General features: G+C 40.4%; 1 protein-coding gene across 1 annotated transcript in view; it reads right to left on the reverse strand.

Moving 5' to 3' along the window:
- Positions 1-22,728, reverse strand: part of LOC104032035 (dipeptidyl peptidase 4) — a 39,322-nt gene extending 16,594 nt beyond the window's left edge. The window contains exons 1-16 of the mRNA XM_075710418.1: positions 22,723-22,728; positions 22,544-22,628; positions 14,797-14,895; positions 14,148-14,242; positions 13,954-14,028; positions 11,912-11,964; positions 11,737-11,809; positions 10,439-10,559; positions 9,846-10,006; positions 7,898-8,001; positions 4,284-4,419; positions 4,091-4,135; positions 1,280-1,384; positions 1,107-1,174; positions 859-912; positions 256-380 (exon numbers count right to left, since the gene is read on the reverse strand). Coding sequence (XP_075566533.1) covers positions 256-380; positions 859-912; positions 1,107-1,174; positions 1,280-1,384; positions 4,091-4,135; positions 4,284-4,419; positions 7,898-8,001; positions 9,846-10,006; positions 10,439-10,559; positions 11,737-11,809; positions 11,912-11,964; positions 13,954-14,028; positions 14,148-14,242; positions 14,797-14,895; positions 22,544-22,628; positions 22,723-22,728 — 1,405 coding nt within the window. The remainder of the gene's footprint in view (positions 1-255; positions 381-858; positions 913-1,106; positions 1,175-1,279; positions 1,385-4,090; positions 4,136-4,283; positions 4,420-7,897; positions 8,002-9,845; positions 10,007-10,438; positions 10,560-11,736; positions 11,810-11,911; positions 11,965-13,953; positions 14,029-14,147; positions 14,243-14,796; positions 14,896-22,543; positions 22,629-22,722) is intronic.
- Between the last annotated feature and the right edge of the window lie 414 nt (positions 22,729-23,142).

Below are 23,142 nucleotides of genomic sequence, written 5' to 3' on the forward strand. Positions count from 1 at the left end.
TTATTCCCACACATAGAGCGCTTCTCTTTACCCAGCCTGTTGTGCTGATAGAACTATCAAATTTAATCCTTGTAATTTTTTTCAAGGTGCTTTTGAGCCTAGGAGGGAGTATGTTTTTCCGCTGCCAATGCATTTATCCAACGATACCAACGTGTCATTGTTACGCAATGCATATCAATATCTTGACGAAGTGAACTTCCCCACCCAACTAATCAGTCAGTCATGTTTATATCCATTAATTCCAGATATACTCACCACGACAATCTAGCTGATAATACTGTGCATCTTTGCTGAAGGACACAGAATAATACCGGCATCTTTCTCGATCCAGATCACAGCTAACACATGTAGTAGAATTTGGACTGCTTTCCAAGAGCACTCTGCAAAGTAGACGAGCTTCATTTCAGAGATGAAAGACTTTTTTTTTCTTTTAAACTATGCTAAATAAATGCAAGCTTTTTAATTAAGATGACCAAATGAAATACAATAAAATTCAGGAGTAAAGCCCTTATTGATTTAAAAAGCAGAGAAAGCAGACTTTAAAATTTTCAGTTCAATTAATACTGGAATTATAATCGCAGTGAAAAATAAAAAAGCATGAGAGGTTTTCTTGAGGGGTTTGTTGCTTGAGGATTGGTTGTTTCTTTTCACAATTTCCCTTTATTATCTAAATTTACAGAAAAATATTTTAGCTGTTTTTACAGTTTATACTTCTATACTGATTTTAAATTACTATCCTATCTAGGATCCCACGTTAAGACTATAAACATCCTAATCTTTTTATTTTGCAATGCTTTTTCTTAAAATTTATTTTTAATTAATAAATATTTTACTCATACTGCAGCAAAAATTTCTTACTTATAAAGATTTCTCCCTCCTGGCGTTCCACGGTTTTCATTACTAATGTAGTATCTATAAAAGCAAAACATACCGGTTTTGGTAAAATGCTTACAGTACCTTACAGTATTTAAAGGATTATCTTACATGTTTAGACCAGATTTTTAATGAGTTAAATGACACCTTTTCCCTCTTTTCCCTCCCTGCTTGCTTAGACCCTTGTTACAAGCCCTCCTGATAGGAATCAGTATCTTAATTACAATACTTACAAAAACTTATTGGTTACAGCTTCTATGCTGATTACTTCCCATTTTCCTGCAGTAACAGGTACTGGAACCTGGAGGCGGGGAAAAAAGGCATGGCAAAAAAGCAGAACATGAAGCTCCTCAGTCACCAGGAGAAACACAAGTCAGCAGTGACTGTCCTACACCTTACTACCTACCTGCAAGGCGTTTATGTAATGGATGTGCTTGTAACCTTCTGAATTGCTGAAGACTTTGTAGTAGGTAGCATTATCGGGAGTGAAGTGAGGGACAGATGGCTGAAACTTGAACACAAGAGAAATGTCTATTAAAGCAAACAACAAAACTCTAAACCCAAAATTTAGGTTTCGATATCTCTACACAGGAGTTTCAATACTTAAAACAATGCATCACTGAACGTACTGCAAGAATTTTTGCCTACTGACTTAGCAGGTAGGACCTGTAGCCATTACCCTAAAAGTAAACACACTTAAAATATTTTCTTGCTCCTTAAGCAGCAGAATTTCCTGAGCGTTAGCCCTGGTAACAATTGATGTCCACTCCCACCTCCCTCAAATCATAAGCCCTACAGGTGTTCCTGGTTTCCTACCATTTTAGGAAACAATATGTGCACCTACTTTTAAAGCCAGTGCTTTATTCTGCCCAGTGCCAACATGCAGCTGTAACCTATAGCAATGTAAACATTGCAAATACATGTTTTCCTTGAATTTCCCATTTTAAAACATGTATTTGTGAAAACATTCTTTGAACCTAATGAGTTTTTTTTTTAGCTTCACAGTGAAAAGTTTCCCCCCTTTTTCAAAGAAAACAAGCTGCTTTCCAAGAGGAAAGTTTTTTAGGAAGTAGGTGATTACAGAATGCCAGAGAGCCCAAACTGGAGTGGTATTTTCATGAAGGAACTATCCATTTATCAATTGGGAGTGACAGAAATGAATGGATTCCTTCTACTGACTGTCATTTGGATGTGCTCCACATGGTAGAGAGAAAAACAGAAGAACAAAATTGAGCTGAATGAAATAAAAGTTATTTCTGTGATACATGTCCAAAACATCTAAACATTAATTAGCCAACTGACACAACACAGTATCTCTGAGATGTTATACCCATTTCTGAAATGAAAGATGAAGTGACTCGCCTCCGGTCCCTCAGTAAGCGATGACAGAACTTGAGTCTCCCTAACCCATGTGCTCCAGATAATCTCTCCTTCTTCCCTAGCAATATTTTTGCAAAAAATAACCTGGCAAATATTTTGCTAGCTTCTCCCTTATCACAGTCTTGCTTTTTCAAAGTGTGACTTTCCTTCAACTCAACTGGCAAGCTCCAACTTAGCTCATGACCTGGAAGCCTTATGCAGTAACACAGGCTGTTCTGAGCATTCTTAGATTAAGTATAATTTCATCTCTATTTTTGAAAAAAAGAAAAAAAACACTACAGATATATACAAAGAGGGAAGTATATGTCTGTATTTTACACACATATATAATTTACTTAAGTTTGTATATACACTTATATGAATTGCATATATATGTGTGTATATATCTCTCTCAAATACACATATATATACATTTTTTATATATATATATTAAAAAAATATCCCTTATCAGTCAAGAGTCATTTTATCACCCCTAAATAGATAAGAATAAAAGAAAGGAATAAATATACCTTTCCTATCCTTTCTTCAATCCTCCCTACTTTCCACCCCCTTCTCAAATCCAGGAATCATACAGTGAAATTATCTTTTGCTTCGAACAGCTCCTAAGATGTGGGTTGTCTCTTTAAAAGCAACAAAAAACCAACAACCTAGTTTAATGGCACAGACTCGCATTTTGCCCTCTCATTTTGCACAACTGTTTACAAAGTCTGCAGCTTGATCATCACATTGTCTAATTGTGAAGCCTTTGCTGCAGAGAAGCAAAATGTGTCAGCGTTAAGGCCTTCCTTTCCATATCAAATTTGACAGCAGGTGGGTTGATCTCTCATCTTCATACTGCGGATGATTTCATCCCTGCTGTTGCCTCCCTCTTTGCATTTCTTTAAACTTTCATTTTTGACTTCAAAAGTGAATTAGTGACTAAAGCATAATCAGTGTGTGGAAAATGCGGGAGTGGAAAGTGTACTCTGTGTTCTCATCAAAAACTCTGAAACTCATTTCTCCCTCCAAGTCTGAACTTTTGCATCTCTGCTTCACTTCCCCCAGATCTTCTGTGTAGTTCATTAGGTGCCTACTCTCTACCATGTACAAAAGGACTGAGAGGCAGCTTGGGAAGCATCACCCAGACAGTAGCGATTGGTCTGGCAGAAGTGTATGAAAATTTTAATCTGGTCAGTTATATGCATCTTGTCCCCAGTTCTCTCCAATGGATATTTTGGGCAGGGAGGAAATAAATAAATAAGTAAAACCACAAGGAGAACCTGGAATGGTTTGCTGCAACCTGAAATGCTAAAAATGACTTTTGTCCTCTACGCCTTTCCTCCAATACAATTCAAAGGTTATAGGATACACTTCTTCATACATTTTATCACCTAGATCATTCCGGTGGTGGCAGAAAGGCTGGAGAGCAGCCAAGCCAGCAGAGCTGACAAGTCCCCCTGAACAAAGGGAATTCTGAATCGTGGCTCCTGCGCTCCCCTACCTACCACTACCGAAGCAGCCGGTCAGACTTAAAAAGGCATCTGGAAGGAGCACTCTGCTTTTTGGCAAGCTGAACATGAGGCACGGGTCACAGAGGACGCAGTTACAGCTCCAGCCACGCTGCACCGTCAGCCCAGGCTGGGAGTTCAGAACCCCATACCCACAAAAGCTTAAAACTGGGAGCGGGGCGGCACAGCGGCTCCGTCTGAGACATTTTTTCCTATACATGTAAAACGCAAGAAGTGATTAGATCAGACCTGCACACAAGAGGCATTGCAGCCAGCAAGAAGCTCATATGAAATTTTCTTCATTATCAGTGTTATTTAGCATGTGGCAGTTTTAGAAATTGAACACTCACTCTGCCAATCCAGCCAGTTGTACTTTGTTCCGTAAATTGTTTTTCCTAAGAAAGAAAAAACAAACAATCCCACAACAATTATGTTTATTTTCCATCAGGCTATGTTTCTACAAAGATAAACATACAGAGCTACTCTACTCCTTTCTAGTTTCATTTATCAAGCATTGTGACTCTCCCACCTCATTTTTCTTACCTGTGGACATGACCAGTTTCCAGTAGCATTTTCAAAGTCACAGACTGTGAGGACTGAAAAATTCTGAATTCTTCTGAGCCACTGCAGGCAGATCCTTTCATCTGTCACCCATGTTACAACACTCAAATAATGATCCCTGAAAACAGCAATAGCATTAGATATTTACAATCCTCTCTGTAATAGCATACTATACAATAGCATTCAGCAATTCACTCAATGAGACTCATCTGGGTATTTTCATTTCAATCTACTCGTCAACAATAAACAATGATGCAAACCTAATTGTGCCCTTTTTTTGCCAATTGTTTTTGCTGCTAGTAGATGCCTTGGTTATTTTCATTCATACAATAAAGAATTAGACAGTTTGTACAGACCCGCTTCCAGAAAGACTGCAATTAAATTTGAACAGACAGATCACTATCCTCTAATGCATAAAATAATAGCTACTCCAGACTGTTCATAAATCTTGTACTATGTGCATCTAGAGGAAATTCTTCTGAATATTAAGTTCTATGCGCCTTAGATTTTGGAATTTTATCCTTAGCTGCATGAAGTTGGCTGCCTGTAAGCACCTTTAGAGTGACACATATCTTTGTTCAACTTAGTATTTATTTCCACTAGTTAGAATGGAGGGAGAGATCGTACCAAGAACAGATATTACTATTTGAATATTTTATTTTAATCTTCAGAATACCAACTAGTTGACATGAAGAATTGGAGTATCTGCAAAAAATATCGTTTTCATGAATATTCCTGTATATTAATTTTGAAAAGGCCCCACATAAAATTTAGTACTTTTGTTTACCATTACGATCTGTTAGATGTACTCGTCTTTTCTTATTTTAGATCTCTCCTATCTCCTAGAAGCCTTATGAACTAAAATAAAACAAACCTCCCCTCCAAGGCAAGTATACATTTTTAACCAGAATTTGCACATTTGACTTAGTTCCAAGTTCATGTTCCCTTTTCCCCCAAAGTTAGTTATCAAAAATGTGTGGGAAGTTTTGTGATGAGAGTGAATATCTTTGTAATCATGGGGGGGGGAGAAAAAAAGAAAAAGAAAACACTACAATTAATGTGGATGGATTAAAAATATATGCCAACTGGTTACCGACCACTTTAGGTTTATTTCTAGATTGCAGTTTAGAAATCATGTTTAAAAAAGGTATATTTTCACATTCATATTTCTCTGAGAAGTTGGTAGGTCATTTAATCGCTACTGTCACTGGCTTCAAACATTGTATTTTAGACCAATAATATTATAAAAGCACTCTGCAGGAGCTTGTTTGGAAAAAAAAAAAAATTAAACTGCCATTATTCATGTACCTATAATAGTGGCTTCCCTTGTTTTGTAAAAGGGGAATTAGCCCCCCAGTTTTTGTTCCTGCAAAGTGAGAGAAGTTAACAATTCTGGAGACTATAAATCATCCATCAGACCAGAATGGACAGTACAAGTGAAAAACAAAAAAAATTATTATTTATTATGCTATTAGTATAACATAATAAATATTGTAAGGTTATTATAGAGACTAGGGATGCACCTTCAGTTTTCAACAACCCACGAAACGTTAACTAAGCTGCATTTAACTCAAGTATAGAGTACAGCAGTTTTGCACTGCCGTTCCTCATTTGCTGCTGAGAAGGGATATTCCTGCAGCTACTGTCTGGAGCTCTCTACTCCGAGGACAACTTATTTTTAGGACAGATCACTTCAGACAAGGAGCATCCATTGCCTTCATCCTCCTGTTAGCCAACAGGAGCCCCCTCTACCCACAATGCTAAAAATGGTGTTTAAATGCTGTATGGATTTCATCCTGGTCATTTGTGCAAAAAAGTGTCACAGGTTTCGGCTACCATCTTATGTGGCAAAGCACTGCCATTCCAGCCTTTGGCAGCTTTCCCTCTGAAACAGAAGTGTGGTGTACCCCCTTCAAATGTGGGGGTACAACTGCTGTGCATCCAACAAGGTCTGGACAGCGCTGCAACAGGCAACCATTTGCAGGGGCACTGCCCCTCGAAATCCCCACCCAGTCGGGTGGGTTGAGGTATGCCACTAATTCAAACTTAGTTTTACTCAGAATTTAGCTCCAAGGAAGTAAAAATAGAATTTTCCACTACAGAAATTAACCTTTCCTGTCACACAGTGGTATAAATATACATACTGTGCAAATATTCATTACTTTGTGCTTCCAGGAGCAAAACTACCTGACAGCAACACTGCACATCACTTGCCTTTTCCTACTTATGGACTTTTGCTCTTGTGAAATTCCCCAAGTCTTGTTCTGGCCACCTCAATGTTTGCAGGACGCACATGCTGAGGCTTAACCATTATTTAGATTGGCCATTGGGAGAAAGAGTAAGTTTTGATGCTTGCACTTATCATTCAAGACTTGATCTATCTTTGTATTAATCCTGATTTACGGAGTGTTACATTCATTTAAAAACGGATTAAGTCCACGTAACTCAGGCCTGTGTCAGCCAGATGGGTACAAAACTGGAAGACAGATGATAGTTATTGTCCCCACGTCACAGAGCAGCGTTGTTCAGCTTTCATTAGGTGTTAACAAAAGGTAAAACATAACTCTAAGACAGCAGAGATCTTAACCAGAACTGACCAAAACATAAAAGGCTTATAATTCTGGGGCACTGAAATTCTGGAGAAAACCAGCACACAACAGCTATATAACACCTAGCTATTGCAGTGTTACTGTAGAGAAAGGATAAAGAACAACATATTCACGAAGACTTGCACATCTCAGTTAACATAGAGATGTTAGTTACGCTGTGGTGAGGACTGAAACGGAACAGCACTGATCCTCCAGTTATAGCTTTTTGGCCACCATGTACAAAATGCTGGGTTTATGCAGTAGCTAACAGACCTCTCTTGTTTTTCCTGAAGTTTATCAGTATAACCTGTGCTTCCATACCCAGCATGTTTCTAAGTGCAAACCTCTAAAAATTTCCACAATATTGTTAAAAAGAAAAAACAAAACCCAAGATTTGGGATACCAAATCCTGTGTGCATGCATTTTAAATCAATTTAGCTGCTCTTTACAAAATACATTTATATCATGTTGTGCATTTCCAGTGGCATTTTGAGAAATACAATTTTCCATTTACTGTGAGAGGTGCTGGTTTTCACCATGTTTGCAAAGAAAACAAACATTTTAAGCATAAATCTGAAGACAACCATGATGCCTTGCCTTAGCAAGGAGTCTTGCTTCCAATGAAATCAAATCTTCACTTACCATTAAGGTTTTGTTTTGGTTTTTTTTCCCCCAGTGAATTGGAATACATATATTATAATTTGATTATACCAAAACTTGCTCATATTAAAGTTGTACTGTGAAATGACTTCACCATAGTTAGACTCCACCGAATGTGATGAGCCAAGAACTTGTCACATTCTGAATATAACATACATGGAATATGCCATCTATATATAATCACTAGGAGGATAATCTCCGTGCAGATTTTCTCTGGTAAATCTTGTTGCTACCAGAGCCGCATGACTGAGAAAAACTGCCATATACACTGAATATAGGGTGGTCACACATAGAAGCTCCTCCTCTCCCACCAAAAGAAACAAGCAAACATTTAACTAAAATTCTTACCCTGATTTTATTTCTGCAGGTGGAGAAATTTCAACAGAGTCGAAAGCAGGAAGCGAACTGGTATTCACAATAAATAATTGCACAGTTGGATTTTTAGCTCCTGCCTGAAAATAAAATTTTTCACTGTACTTTTGAAGAGAGAATATTCTTGGTGAAATAAGTGTTCGAAAATATAGACGAAGAAATTACTACAGTCAGGTAGAACCAGCCAACTTCAAACATGTGAAAAGACAAGTTCCTAAATGCAGTTCTTAAGATCGATATAGAAATTATCCTTTGTATTTTTTTATAGTGTTAGTTAGGTGTTTCTAGATAAGAAAGACATTTAGAAACATTCGTAACTACATAGGGCTTGCTGTAGCCAAAGCAGTGTTTGACTGTATCTCGTCCCACACGCCACAGACAGTATCTAACAGTGAATCAAATCCATTGCTAACAGACAGAAAAGTGCTTCTTCATGGAAACTGATACCTTACATTAAGTGATCATATAATAGCTGCCTATACAACAAAGCTGTGACTGCAGCACGTACCCCACTATTTTTAACGTAGTGCTACTAGGTACTGACAGCAATACAACTGTGTCAGTAATGGCTTCTTCTCTAGAAGTACAAGTTAACTAGCTAAGTCCTCATCACAACAGTTAGGTAGCTGTAGTTGACCCATCTCCAGAAGTCAGCAATATTCCAAGCAAAAGGGGTTTGTCATAAAAGGTGCAATTTAAACTGGCAGGCCATTCCACACCTATGTCTTCTTCACAGGCGCCACGCTCAGGGCAGAGTCCCTGCGGCCATCAGTGAGCCCAGCCGCTCGCCGTGAGCACCAGTGACCCCTCTGGGGGCGGCTCCAAGGGGACAGGCAGAGGCCATGCGCTCCTGAAGCTTTGGGAAGGGTAAGGAGCGACCGACCACAGCGGCTGCAGAGAAAGCTGAACTGGGCACAAAGAGGACTGGAGGGCAGCTTTTACACCAGACAAACAGCTGTAAGAGCTGAGCGATCAGCTGGCTGTATCAGCTGTTCTGCCCCAGTTAATCAAATGAGTGAAAACATCTTCCTGAGCTGGCTTGGTTTCAGCCCACGTATTCCTTCCGAGCAGTGGGGATGCCCAGCATTGTGGCAGTGAGCATGTTACGGAGACCAGGAATGAGAGCCACGTTTGTATTGCAATTTAGCAGTATAGTGCAATTGCTGTACTCTAAGTGTAATTTGTACTTGTATTGCGTCTTAAGTGCATTGCTGCATCGCTCTGCTAAATCAAAATCCCGTGTAATGTCAAATAACTTCACACAGGTAATTCTTGTATTAAACACTAAACCCTCCACGTGTGGAGTATCCAAAAGAACCTGTCTGGAGCATGCTGGACACTGACTCTCACACCATTTAGTCCAGCCCCAACTGTGCCATGAGCAGCGGGCACCAAGTCATGTGGAGAGGAAGGCCGAGGAGGAGGAGCTGCATGCACTAAAGGCTTTACTCTCACAGCTAAAACTGAAAGAGCTTTAGGTGTGGGCAAAGAAACTCCACAAGCAGATTCTTCCCCTTCATCCCAATATAGGAAGCATCCAACAACTAAAAACGCTACATTAGTTGAAGAAGATTCCATTACCAATACCACGTGCAACCCGAACACAATGTACATCTGCCAAATGTTTTGCACCAACTTTAATTCCCTAAGAGCTTTTTTATCTCAACATCTAGTTGCCACCTCAAAATTTTCTGGTGAAACAACAAAACCTTAAATGATACTTTTTTTTTTTTTTTCCCTTTTTGCTTTCCCCTGGAGATAATAAAATACTTTAACATTGCCAGATGCTGTTGACTTCAGAAAGAGTAATCACAGCAAGCTGTTGAGGAGAGACAGACAATATTTTCATTAGCAGAAACTGATTAAATGAGACTACTCTCTTAATGAAACTGCAGAACAACCATGTTTAATAAATAACACAGACCTTGGGATATGGGATTCTAATGGTCTTTGGATACTGCAAGGTGTCCTCAGAATAAAAGGAATACTCTATAACAGGAACTTCTGTATCATTAAATGCTGCATATGCCACAAAATTGCCATTTGGAGACCACCACAGAGCAAAATGGGTGCCAAACATTTCCTCTGAAAGAGATGAAAATGTGTTTAAATTATAACTGATAAGTTGGCTCTTCTATCCTAGGTACTGTCCTCATTAGTTATTAATAGGATTTTTTTTTTTTTAATTGAAGTTCAGGTACCAAAGTGCAGACTGTTTGTTGGGGTTCTGAAATAAGACATTATATCAATGCTTATAATCTATCATATGAAGCCAATTCACATACTATGATTTCCAGCGACATGCTGCAAGTTAGGCGAATTCATTTCTGTTCTTAAATCCCCATGCTAGCCAGGTATTAAGCTCAGGTAACGATGCATGCTCCTCTTAAAACAGAGACTTAGATTATTTTGAACTTTTCAATGATGAGAAATGAGATAACAGTTCTAATAAAATAATTACAATAAAACAAAGTTTTTACATCATAATGCAAAGTAAAATATGCTTGATACAGTTACCTTCATAAACCCAATCTGGTATTCCATTGAAAATTTTATTTTCTTCTCCATTTTTAGTGATTTGCACAGGTTCTGCTGTTGGTGAAGCTTTTATATAAACATTATTTTTCCAAACATATGCCTGCAAAAAATCATGATTACAATTACCATTAGAATAAATCCTACTTCCTTCCTTTGCCTCATCTAGTGGGAAGTTTACTTTCACATGAGACGACAATAACGGTCTTTGAAAGTTGCATCTCACCACACATCACTGATACTTAACAAACTTGAATTACTAATACAAATCACACGTAGCAACCTAACTTCAGGCCTAGATGCAAAAAACCAATCAACTATGATAAATGACATGATTACTGTATCAAGGTTTGAAAACCTTGCTATTCATTTTCTGTTGAAATACAGGCTTATCTTCCTTCATTAGGAGTTGGTTTTCACTAATTTGTCTTTCAAAGCAAGCTATCAGTACTTTGGTAAAACATTAATGGGGGTCTCAGCACTGCTAATAGACCTGCAAAGATGGTGCATTTGTGCAGTAGCGCCCAGAACTCCTCTAGTTCTTGGCACCTGCCTGCCTCTCTTATCACCCCCATTTTTTCTCTCCAACAACTGAACACCACAGTTTTATTCCAGAGCTTTGCTCTGTGATGCAGGAAGCTCTCTTCAACATCCTTTGCTTCTGTGGTTGGGCTCTACAATCCCTATAATACAAGCAATAAGAATAAATAAACACCACATTCTCCTGCGATAGCTCTTTATTCAGATCCAATGCTCACCATAGGGAATGCACAGGCCTTGCAAACACAGTGGCTGTCACCGTTGCTATGGATTGGGGAGGAGAGGAGGAAGAAAAGGACAGTGGGTAAGAGTACAAGAGAGATTTTGATCCTCTAATCCCCGTTACATGCATCGATCAACACTTCATTGCTTATGGTGTAATAAGAGGATAAAAATCACAGTGATGAGTAAGTAGACAATTGGAATGCTGCTGCCTTTGAAAGGGATGAGCTCTTGTCTGCAACTGTAAAAACACGAAGTTCTTGTGTGTTTGTGCATTATATGACTACTGGGACCGCTACTACTTTCAGGAATGCCTTTTCATTAAAGAACAAAACAAAACACACAGAGGGATTTTGGAGTCTTTCCAGCAACAGTAGTCAATTTGAAAACTAGTTCAGCTACTTTATCTAGCAGCAAGAAAGTCCCAAAACCTCCAGGGTACATACAGTTTGAGCTTCCATATCATGAGTACAAAAACGACTAAACAGTTTCATATAAGTTTCACTTATCTTACTAACCAGTTTGTGACCAACAGGTGACCAGGATATATATTGTGTATCATTAGGTAGTAGTGTGTCAACCAAGATAGAACTGGAAAAACAAAAACAAAATGCAGCTAAGAGAAATCAGTGAAATGTCATTTCATTGCAAAATAATGTTAAAACTACCATCTTGTGTGAAAAAATTACTGACCTGGTATTGAAATCATAGATGTGATACGAAGCTGTGTAGGAATGCCTCCACAACTGCAAAAGAATTATTTTAATATTAAGAAAATAAATTTTGCCAGGATTCACATCTTTACAGTTTGAATTACCTCTGACACCCTCCTCACGCTTTTGCTTAAGACAGACAGAACACAATGAACGTACAAGGACAACAAATCTCTGCAAGGTTTAAGAAAAGACTAAAGAATTGCCACCCTTCTGGGGTCATCACTTAAACTCTATGACAGAGGCCACTCACTGATTAAGGACAGAGATACAGAGTCCACAGATACTGCAGATTTTCAGAAATCCTTGTAGCTATGGCAGACCATCGTAGCTATGCACAGTTGATGCTCCTCCTTCTGCCTTACTGGCACACTTGCCGTTTTCTGTCTCGTAATTTCCATGCTGTATTATTTAACTTGGCATCTTATTGTTTAGTAGTCCTCACAAGTCCCAGCAGTGTTTCTGTAGCAGTTCCTCCAGTTCCAGGGTGACCTATTCCCATTCATACTGTCACAGAAATAAACCCTTTCTCTCAGGAACCTGCCTCTTGAAGTCTGTATCACTCTGTGTGCACTTACAGAGAGAAAGAGGATGATGATAATGCAGACACATTTAAATGTGTTCACTATGTGGGGCTGAAGAGGTTTGATTTAGCCCATGGAGCTGACATGCTACAGTAATGCTACCTTCTATGATGGTTCTTGAAGATTTGTATGAAGATATAGAACAATAACTTAGTACTACACAACCAGATGGCTATTACATAAGAAGTGTCTACATCCTCATGATTCATTTTGTTACTCTGTTTTCTTGCAATAAAGATTAATAACAACATAACTTTCAATCACACTATTATATAAAGGTTAAAAGATCTTGCTTCAGCATTAAAATAAAATTAACTCATATGGCTGCAACAAATAAAATACTATAGAGCAATAGATCACGAGTAGAGGGCATGCCTGGGGTGGTTGGAAAAATACAAGGCATTTCGTGGCCACTAATGCTGCAGTGAAAAGTCAAACAATTCTGAACAATCCAGAAAGACAAAAGGTAACTGGCTTAGTAGTACCTAGAAAGGAAGCTAAAACTGCAACAAAAGCGATGACTGAGTGCATGGATTGTGGCTGGCGCAGTGTGAGAGGCATTCTTGGACCACAAAGCCAGAACATGTACACAGAGCTCAGTGACACAGTGCTTGAGTATTTGTACGCTGCACAAGTCAGCACTGAGCTTTTTACAAACAAAACAGGCAGCTCTCTAGAAAAAAAGAAAGGAAACAACAACAAAGTTACTGGCTTCTGAGTGCACACACCGTAGGGCAAATTATCGCCTCCATTAGGTTTCTGTAACTGTCCTCAAGTGGCACACAGAGCCAGGTTTTCATGCCAGCTGGCATAAACGTAGGTTGACCTTTGTTGCATGGTTCAGCATCAAGCCAGTGTGAGGCATTATGCTGGAGGTTCTTCACAGCTTGCTGACAGTACGGAACAAGGACACCCAAGTCCACTCCAAGCGCAAGAGGACAGCCTCCTCTTATAAGCACATGCTGCTTTTCGTTCACCTCAGTTTTGAATTCTTATGTCCTAACACCACAACGTACAACCAGTATCTACATAGCGTATATGTACAAGCATATGTATACAAGCATACCTACTCATCACTTCTTACCCACACAACTCTTTGGACAGTCATGCCTATCTAGTCTTCTAGCTTGTCTCCCCAGATGAACCATCCAGCCTCACTCTCCTTGTGATATCTCTCCATGCACTTTCTAACCAGCTTCTTTTCTCTGGCAGTCATATCTCTTCTGCCAAGCTCACAGACAATATCGGTCTCTCTTCTCCTGTCTGCTCAACTTCACTGTTCCCCTGCAGACATCCATCTCATTCATCCATCCTCCTGCACTTCCTTCACACTCTCTCAGCCTCTGCCATCCCTACTTGCAAGACCACCTTCTCACTCAGTTGTTGCCAAACCTTTATTTCCCAGCTTCATCCTCAGAGAAGTAAAGTGCACTTGTACCTTTGTATAGCTGTACTGCAGAAGAGCAAACTTTTGGTCCGGAGACAATATAACTGTGGTCGCCTCGTATTTATCCTGTCAACAAAGGGCAAAAGGAACACATTAAGCACTTACTCCAAAGAAACGCGCAGAACAAAACATTGAATTCAATACTTTTCCCAACGTCTGCATATATTATATATAAGTCAACGTACTAATGTTGTATTCGCCAGGATTACTGAGGATGTTCCGTCTTCAGCTTTGATACATAGGATGTCCCCATTAGCTGTTTTGTGAAGATACTGATTTCCTACAAGAACAAGAGAGCTGCTAATAAACAAGTAAAATGCTCATCTACTTCTCTTTTCCCCTTGTTTTTAAGCAGGAAATAAAAGTAAAAAATCTGGTCAGTGTTGTTTCCCACTTCTGTAATGAAAGGATGCTTATAGCACAAGAACATTCACAAAACGTAGTCCTGGGGCTCACAGCCTCTGCCTTCTGACACCTCTTTCCCTTGGGGCACTAGGCATATTCAAAATGAAAAGCAACCTATATCCTCCTGTTCCCTGATAGTCTGATGCACAGGAAGCTGACACACTTCAGAGTATAACATGCTTCTACAAAAAAGCATAGAAGCAAGTATGCTCTTTTAGCAGTAGGAGAATATAGCTTGCCATGAACATGTGTCTAAGGGGGAAAAAATAAAAGAATCACAACTCTTGGAGCTACATGCCTTTCTATAATGGCACTAGTAAATAATTTAACTTTTTTTCAGGATACAGTAGTCACCTCAGCATGAAGGTATGTGTTTACTGAAGGTAGTATACTTTCTTGACATTCATGCTGTATGTAGAAATGTATTACCTGAAATCCACTGCAAATTATGTGTTCTGTACTTATAATCATTGTTCAAGTAATTCTGTAGAGTGTATGTTCTTCGTGAATCAGGCTCAGAGGTACTTTCTGAAAGAAAAGAGTCAGAAGAGAAATTTTGATATTGCTGCAAATTTTTCCACCCCAGCTTCTTAAGCTGACTACTAAAGTAAGTGGGATTTTGTTGGTGGTTATTGATGTGATTTAGCTAACCAGCTCTAAAGTACTAGCAGTGAGAAGGCACTAAAGCTTTACTGCAAGATAAATTCAGCAAGCATAAAATAAAGGAGTACTGGTGAGATCACTCAACAAACTCACGCAAAAATTACAGATGCCTTTTCTCTGCTGGTATTTTACTTCAAGGTACACAAGAGCTGTTACCTTTTGAGTAAATGAAAATACATTTTTGACAGTGACAAAAATAAGCAAAAGACCTCTGACCCTCTTACCTCAGGAAATGCATACTTGTACTCCTCAAAAATTGAAGAGAAGTGACCTTAGTGCTTTTCCCCGCTATGCACACTCTGAGAACTTCGCTGCAGAGCCCTGACTGCTAATATTTGCATCAGACATCAATTGTGGGGTGGATCATGCAAAGCACAGACATACGCGCTCACGGGTGAGAGTGGTGGACAGGCAAGGTTGTCCAGATGAATGAAATGTGGCATTCTTGTGAGTAGATGTACAGACCTTGAAAGATACCCTAAAATTAAACTCACTGCTGTACTTTATCACATATTCCGTAATATTGCTGTTCTTGTTCATGAACCCTTCAATCCTGAATCATCTGCTTATCGTTAAACTAAAATTTCAGAAATGTCTCAAATAAAAAAATCTGAGGGTCAGTAAAATTTTCAGGGAAGATCTAATTAAAAACCAAAAAATTAAATCACAAATGCTTACTGGTAAGCTTATGATGAAATAACTGGTTAAATATTTATGCCTCTCTTGATGTGTTTTTCACCAAGGTATCTTAATGTTTGCTGCCACATTACTATTTTGACTGCAAAATTAAAGCTAAGTAACTGGGTTACTATGGAAAGACTAAGTGAAACTTTGAACCCAGTTAAGATAATGAGTTTTGTTGTCAGCTCCAGTGCACTGTAGTCAACTTCTATGAAAAATATTTCCTTCTTACTGGCTGCAGTGCACGAGCTACTCTTTCCAAAGTCTGAAAGGTTCAAATAATAATAAAAAAAATTGGTTTGTGAGACCTTGTGATCTTTTTCCTCTGACAACAAAGGCTACAATTTTTAAATTCAGGTGTGCAATTCTCTCTCTTGATTCCTCCCCTGCCTTTTTTTTTTTTTAATTGAAACCTAAAAACTACCCTCATACAAATCTACACAGTCCAGAAGGGAAGCAATTTCTATTTCAACTGGCTAAATCATTCCTTTTTTGTTACTACCAGTACAAATCAAAAGACCCAGGATAAAAACAATTGATGAAAACACTCAAGTACAGATGTGGCGGCTGATCAGCCAAGACAATAATCTGCCCCAATCAATTCTGACAGTACCAGTCTTTCAGAGACTTTTAAACGGACAGCCTCTTCTTTCATTATGCTGAAGAAGAAAAAGAGTGCAAAGTCGTTGCGTACACACACAGAGAAAAGCACCTCACAATAATTTTTGCAGGTTATCTTTCTGCAGGTTAAATACATGTGACATCTGGAACACAACAGGAAGATATTTATATTATCTATTATGGTTTTACTCTTGCTTCCAAACAATAAGCACATTGCATATATACAGCACAGGCTGTACAGCCATTGCTGCAAGAGCCCTAACAAAACAACAGTTTTAGTCTAAGATGCTCAGCAAAGGTTAAAGAAATTGCTTGCTCAATTCCATCTGAAATTTGACTGTTCTAAAAAATTACTAGTATAGATTTCTTGCTCATGAAGTTTCTGTGAGAATATTAATTTCTCAGGTTAATTATTCTGTATTAACTGAATATTTAATTTGATGGATTATGAACAAGTGTGCATCTGATATTCATGCACAGTTGTCTAGCTGGGAATATCACTTCTCTCCTTCCTAATTGAGTAAGTGTCATTTTCAATTAGAGGGGCTTCAGAAAGCAACAGAATTCTCTCTTGGAAAAGGAGGAGCAATTTAAGACAGGTGGCTGATGAACAGGTTTAGGGATTTTTCCAAACTGATGAATGTTTTTCCCCCTGGTGACATACATATTTTGCCGAGGTCTCATTACTAAAAAATCAGGCCACTATTAAGATTTGTTGGCTGTGTATAAAATTAAAATTTCATTTTCTGTCAACACCTTCCACATAGTAACTGAATATGAAAACATACGCCAAGCTGTAAGGGTATACTCATAAAAGTTCTAGTTGAAGTACTTTCTTAATTTGCAAGATAGGCCACTACCAGTATATTCTTACTTATCCATATTATGCTACCAACCAAAGATACTCAACATACATTGAAATCTGCCTTTTGGTTCTTCTTATTCAGATTCCATTTGGAAAAAAGTGTCAAACAGGTTTATTTTGACAAAATAAAGTAGTTGTTGACATTCAAGAGCATTTTATTGGCTTTCAAGATTGGATACAGGTCAATGTATGTTCATATTTTAGCAAAACAGCTTCTTTCACTGTTAGGATCCTCAGAGAGGCTGCGAAGGCTGAATTTTCTTGCTATTTTTCTTTTTTGACTATTCCAGATACAGACTTAGTTTTCTAAATTCCAAATGACTAGCTCTTCACCTCTACCCTATTCTCACCCCCAGCAGCACACACGTATTTCCACTGTCATAATGATACAGTGGAAATACTTATATCATAATACCCCTGTTACAACAGCAAAAACTTACTTAAGTCCTTCTGGGAAGAAGGCTCTTAACCTTTTATGTAAGTAGTACTCATGCGAAGTTGATAAACAGGTTTTTTTCAACTTCGGATCTTTTTTTTTAGTATGTCACCCTTTCTCAAGAGAAAAATTGAGTCGGTTTCTGTAGGTGTAAGGTGTAAAGTAAACAAGAAGTTAACTATTGTGTGCAGTTTATGGTATGACACATCATCATACCAAAATCTAAAATTGTTGACAAATTACTTTTGGTATACATATTGTTTATTCCCCAGTGCCAACGCACATTTTACTCATTTCCATATGCAATTAAAAAGAGCAAGAAATTATGTAACCAGCTGAAAAGAGATGTAAAACCAGTAAGAACGGAAGCTTTACTGCATGTTCACCACTACCAAGAGAGACTGGAAGAACCACAAGGGAAAGATGAGTACAAGCATGATGCTCAGCAATAATGAGAAAGAACAGGATAGAGAAATGATAAAAATCAGAAAAGGTGAATGAGTATCGCCATTTTTAAGTGACAGCAGAACAAGAGCGAGAATGATCTGCAATCTAGGAATATAATTTAGGAGCAGCATGAGAGATGCAAGAAGGGAAACCTGACTGATTCAGTAGTTAGTCAGAAAAGTAAGTGACATTTCAGGCTATTTTTTCCAAACCTTCCTTCTTCCCTGTTTCTCTTCCAATATGTGTAAAAAAGCACTCAAAAACCTTCCCCCCTACACTCAAGCCCCCAGTTACTGCCTGAGATAGGTGACAATTAGAGCACAGAAATTAATTTCTAGCAGAGAAAGTAAAAATGACTCTGCTGCGTCAGGCCAAAGGTTCCCTTAACCCAGAATCCCACCTCATTCCCAGTGGCTGATACTGGCCATCCAGGAGAGACCATAACCAACAGGTGAGCGCCGGGACACCTCCCAGGACAGTTCACCCAGGTGTCACTCTCTAGGGCTGCAGAAACTTCCCCAGAGGGAGGTAATCATTTACTTTGTAATCAACAGCTCTGGAGTCCCTCTCAAATTTGCCCCACCTCATGCAGAGCAAGGAAATAAAAATAGCAGAAGTGTTCCACAGATAGCAACCTACTGCTGGTAAATTTTTTTGTATTACATTACTCATCACCTGAATTCAGGTAGATAACTGAGTTAAATGACAGTCACAGAAGTCAAGGCCACCTGGCAAGGAAAATATTTCCATTCTCGATCTTTTCCTTCACTAGCTGGAAAAGTAATGTATCCACACATAACATGAAGACTACAAGGATCCTGTAATGCAGGGCAAGGTGCATGAATACATGGTGAAAAGAGAACAGTTAGAACAGTCGGATTCAAGCCAAAAGAGTGTTTAGTCAGACAACTGTACAGCATACTCACAATGTGGTAATCAACCTGCTGTATCTCCCATACAACTTCGGAGAGAATTTCAGCCATGGTTTTGATTAAAGTCCTTTGAAGCTAGGTTACTGGAATTGACTACTGCTCACCATTTATATAATGGTTCCCTAAAAAACCACACAGAGTTAAGATTCTTATCTAAACCTTTATTTTTGAAACTAGATTCAAAGAGATTCTACTTCAAAGATCAATTTCTGATCCATAGATTTAAATTCCCTTACAGATTTTCTAGCTTTCTCCCTAAACACCCTTAAACCTAATGCCTTTCAGAAACTGCAATAATACAGGACCCCTTATTCCCAAGAAAACCGTGACAGATCACAGCTGCCAGATTCATTCATCTTGTAGCACAGGTCTTCAAATACGAGGGTTGTCTATCAGCCAGAAGCCTCTCTGTATTTTAAACATACTGTTCAGTGGCAAGCAGGGCATTGACACTGGCAACAGATACTCCTCCACACCCCCCAGTCACATTTGCTTAGTTCAGGACAGAATGCAGGTAGGATAAGCAGGGGAAGACTGTAGATAAGACCATCCCCAACAGAACAATGATGAGAGCTATTTGGAGACTTAGTTTCATTTCTTTTCAGTTACACATTAACACGGCTGTGAGGAAGATCTGCAACCTCCCCTCTCCCGAGTCCTTCAAGCACGAAGCTGTCTCAGCAGTCCCAACGTTCTTCAGCTTCAAATCCAGGATGACACCATGAACTTACTGGACTTCTGCTGCCAGTAACCCTTATCTCGATTTATGGTAGCTTTCTACCAGCCACTAGTAATACCCAACACATCAGTCAGGCATCAGACTCACAGAGTGCCCTCAGGCCCCCTAAGGTCATCAACTTCCCCAGCACCTGCTGTGCTTTTCCAACCTCTTCTAGGCACATTTCTATCAAAAGACCACAGAAGCCCATGCATAGTATCATCTAACCACGACAGTGATAAGCCTTCTCACCTAGTGAACATCTCACCCTTGGAGAACCAGACCTCTGGGTGAAGGAACCTGGTTTGTGACCAGACAGTTGTACAGGACACCCCCACTATAAGGCTGTTTATGACTTGCTCATGGCAGCAGAACGATACTAGATATTGCACTGTCTCCTTTCTGCTTGCAGCATGGGCTACTCCTCCCCTCACTCCTGGCCCTCCTGCCCAGCTGGCTGTAACAAGAACTGCTGTTAAGCTGTTAAAAAAAAGGTAATGGTGTATGGCCACTGGATGTTTCAATCTGCCTTTTGCATGGGAAGTTACAGGAGAAAAAAATGGGAGAAGCATATGTAAATGGTAAGTGAATCATGAGCAGACGGACCACAATTTTTTAGAAAATACTCATGCTTTAAGGGTAACCACTTGCTACTGTAGTCACCTCTTGAATAGCTCCTCAAAGCATAACAATGCTTTCACCAACAGACTTCAAATACAACCCCCAAGGCTGTTTTGAGATGAAACCGTTTGATGCAAGCAGCCCCATGTGGTTATTAAATGTAAAATAAGGTGGCAAAATAGGCACTGGGTATAAACAGGAAGTATAGAGTTTTGTACACAGCTCTGGCTGAAGACCCTCAAGGTAAATACTGAAGGGCTGCACCCAAAATTAGGGAACCTTTTTGCTAATTGAAGTCTGCAGTATTTGCCCATGCTAAATAGCTGCAAGAGAAGAAGTTGTTCCACTTGCCAGGCCCACAGCCCAGCCAACAAGCCAGAACTCCTCTGGAGCAGGAAAATTTCACAACCTATAAAGGCGCAATTCTAAGTGCACCACCTGTACACTCGCAGCCACCAGGAAACATTTGTTTCACACCCTTCAGTCAAAAATTCAAAAGCACCCTGCAGTTCCTGAACTATAATGGTCACAGCTGTTATTCAGATGTTACTGCTGGCCTGATTTGGAAAGAGACAGGAATTCAAGTTTTTGAACTGGGACGTCTCCATTTTAGTCCTTATTTTATCCAGAGGGAACTAGTGAACTACCTGGGTGCGCTAGGTAATTTCCCCATGCATTAATTTGAGCCAACAGTAAAAAGACTGACACGTTGCCCTACTCCTTTAGAAGCAAAACGATGCAAGCCAAGGCTGACAGCATGGTGATATTCTGTATGTCATCCAACAGAAGTGTTTCCTTAAAGTAAAATCTATTTACTATATACTCAATGACTGATTCTAAATTGCAGCCACTTCTCAAGCAAAAGGATTCCTACGCTACAACTTGTGAAAGAAGAAAACCCATTTGATTTTCAGTAAAACAGAGCATTGGCATTAAGGTAGACAAGTACCACCTCTTCAGCAGAGTTCAGGCCTGCACACTGAATTCTTTCACTAGGTCTTAACGCTTGCACGCATGCATCTGATATGCTATCAAGACTCTTTCTCTTGCTCTTCCCAACTTCTGAAACTAAGAGTATTTTCTGCCACCTCAAAAATCGGCTTTTTTGAGGTAAGTGGCAAAAAGCTGCCCCAAAACAACACAAAGTCAGCATCTGCTGATGCAAGTTTTAGCCCAGAAGGTATGTAATTCAGGTATCTGGACTTTGAAAATCTAGTTTTTAAAGACTGTGATATTAATAATGGCAGAGCTGAACTGCAAAAAAGTATAAAGTAAATTACGTCTTATGAACACTAGCGACACAAGCTTTGCCTCTTTAATTGACATACAAAAAACCCACCAGAACTTTCTGTGCACATAAGCAATTGCTGTGTTCATTTCTGAACACGCTGACAGGAGCAACATACACCTCTTCACACTTCTCGGGGTGGACCTCAAACAGAAGACCGCCAAAGGTCTAGTCGAGCAAACACTTGGTTTCCTGAGAGTTTGCAGTGCTGAATTCTACGTATCACAACTGCTCAGCTGCTGAATCGTATGAACACAAAAAGACAGGTTAACCTGCAGCTCTGCCCTACCAGCTGGAAGCAATGCATTGCTTGATGAGGATTTAATGCTGTTTCACATTAACATCCCCAGCTACAAGGACAGTCTGGAAAGTACAAACCGATCAGAGTCCAAAAACACGTTCCAAATCTTTTCCTACTTTTCTGACCTCTGTAATTGTGCTGTGTATGTAGTTTCACTCAATAACGTTAACAGAAGTTGTGCAACAAAGCAAATTAGTGGGAATATAATCTTATCTCTTCAATACACCCTAGAAAATTGACTAACTGGCATTTTACTGCTGGTTCTACAGCCTTCAGCTGCAACAGGAAAGGAAAATGCTGAAAACGGTAATAGTTATAACTAGCATTTTCTCAGCTCACACGGGACTGAAGGGATTTTTTAAACACCCTCCCCCCCGCGCCCCCCATCCTTCCAGGTGAGACACCTTCTTGAGGAAGCACCTCCCAGTTTCCCAGGACCTCCAGCTCCATCAACCCGGTTCCCTAAAGCGCAAACTTTCAGCAAAACTTTCCCCCCGCTGCAGTGGGCGTCGCGGCCGCAGATCCCCCGAGCCCGGCAGAGCCCGAGCCCCGGCGGCCCCTCGCCTCCCCTCGCCTCCCCCCCCGGCCCCGCCGCGGACTTACTGCCGGTGAGCAGGGCCAGCGGCACGGCGATGACCGTGGCGACGACGGCGACCCCCAGGATCCCCAGCAGCCACTTCAGCAGGGTCTGCAAGGAGAAGTCCCGTCAGGCGGCAGCCGCGGCCGCGCAGAGCCCGCCTGTGCCGCCGCTCGCCCACCCGCCCCCTCTGCCCCCCACCCACCTTCATGGCGCGGCGGAGCGGAGCGCAGCGGAGCGGACCGCACCGCACCGCGGCGGACGGGAGGACGGACAGACGGACGGACGGACGGACGGGACGGGGCGGGGCGGCCCTGCCCTGCCCCGGGCGCAGGCGGCCGAGCGGAGCGAGGCGGCCGGTTCGTGGCTCCGCGGTCCCGGCGCGGCCCTCAGGGCCTCTCCCTGTGAGCGGCGCTGGGGCGGCCGGGGGCGGCTGCCGCGTGCAGGAAGCGGGCAGCGAGGGGGCTGTGCAAGATGCCGGCTCTGCGGCTTCGCCTGTTCTGTTCAGAGCCGCGGTTCCTCCTTCGGTTCAGACGCTTGGAGCGCGGTGGCAGGGCTGTACATGGGAGAGGCGGGAGCTTTGCCACTGAAGGGATTTCTGTCGGAAATCAGATAAGGGCCGCAC

This window comes from Pelecanus crispus, chromosome 5, assembly GCF_030463565.1.
Source record: "Pelecanus crispus isolate bPelCri1 chromosome 5, bPelCri1.pri, whole genome shotgun sequence".
In the NCBI taxonomy this organism is placed as follows: Eukaryota; Metazoa; Chordata; class Aves; order Pelecaniformes; family Pelecanidae; genus Pelecanus; species Pelecanus crispus.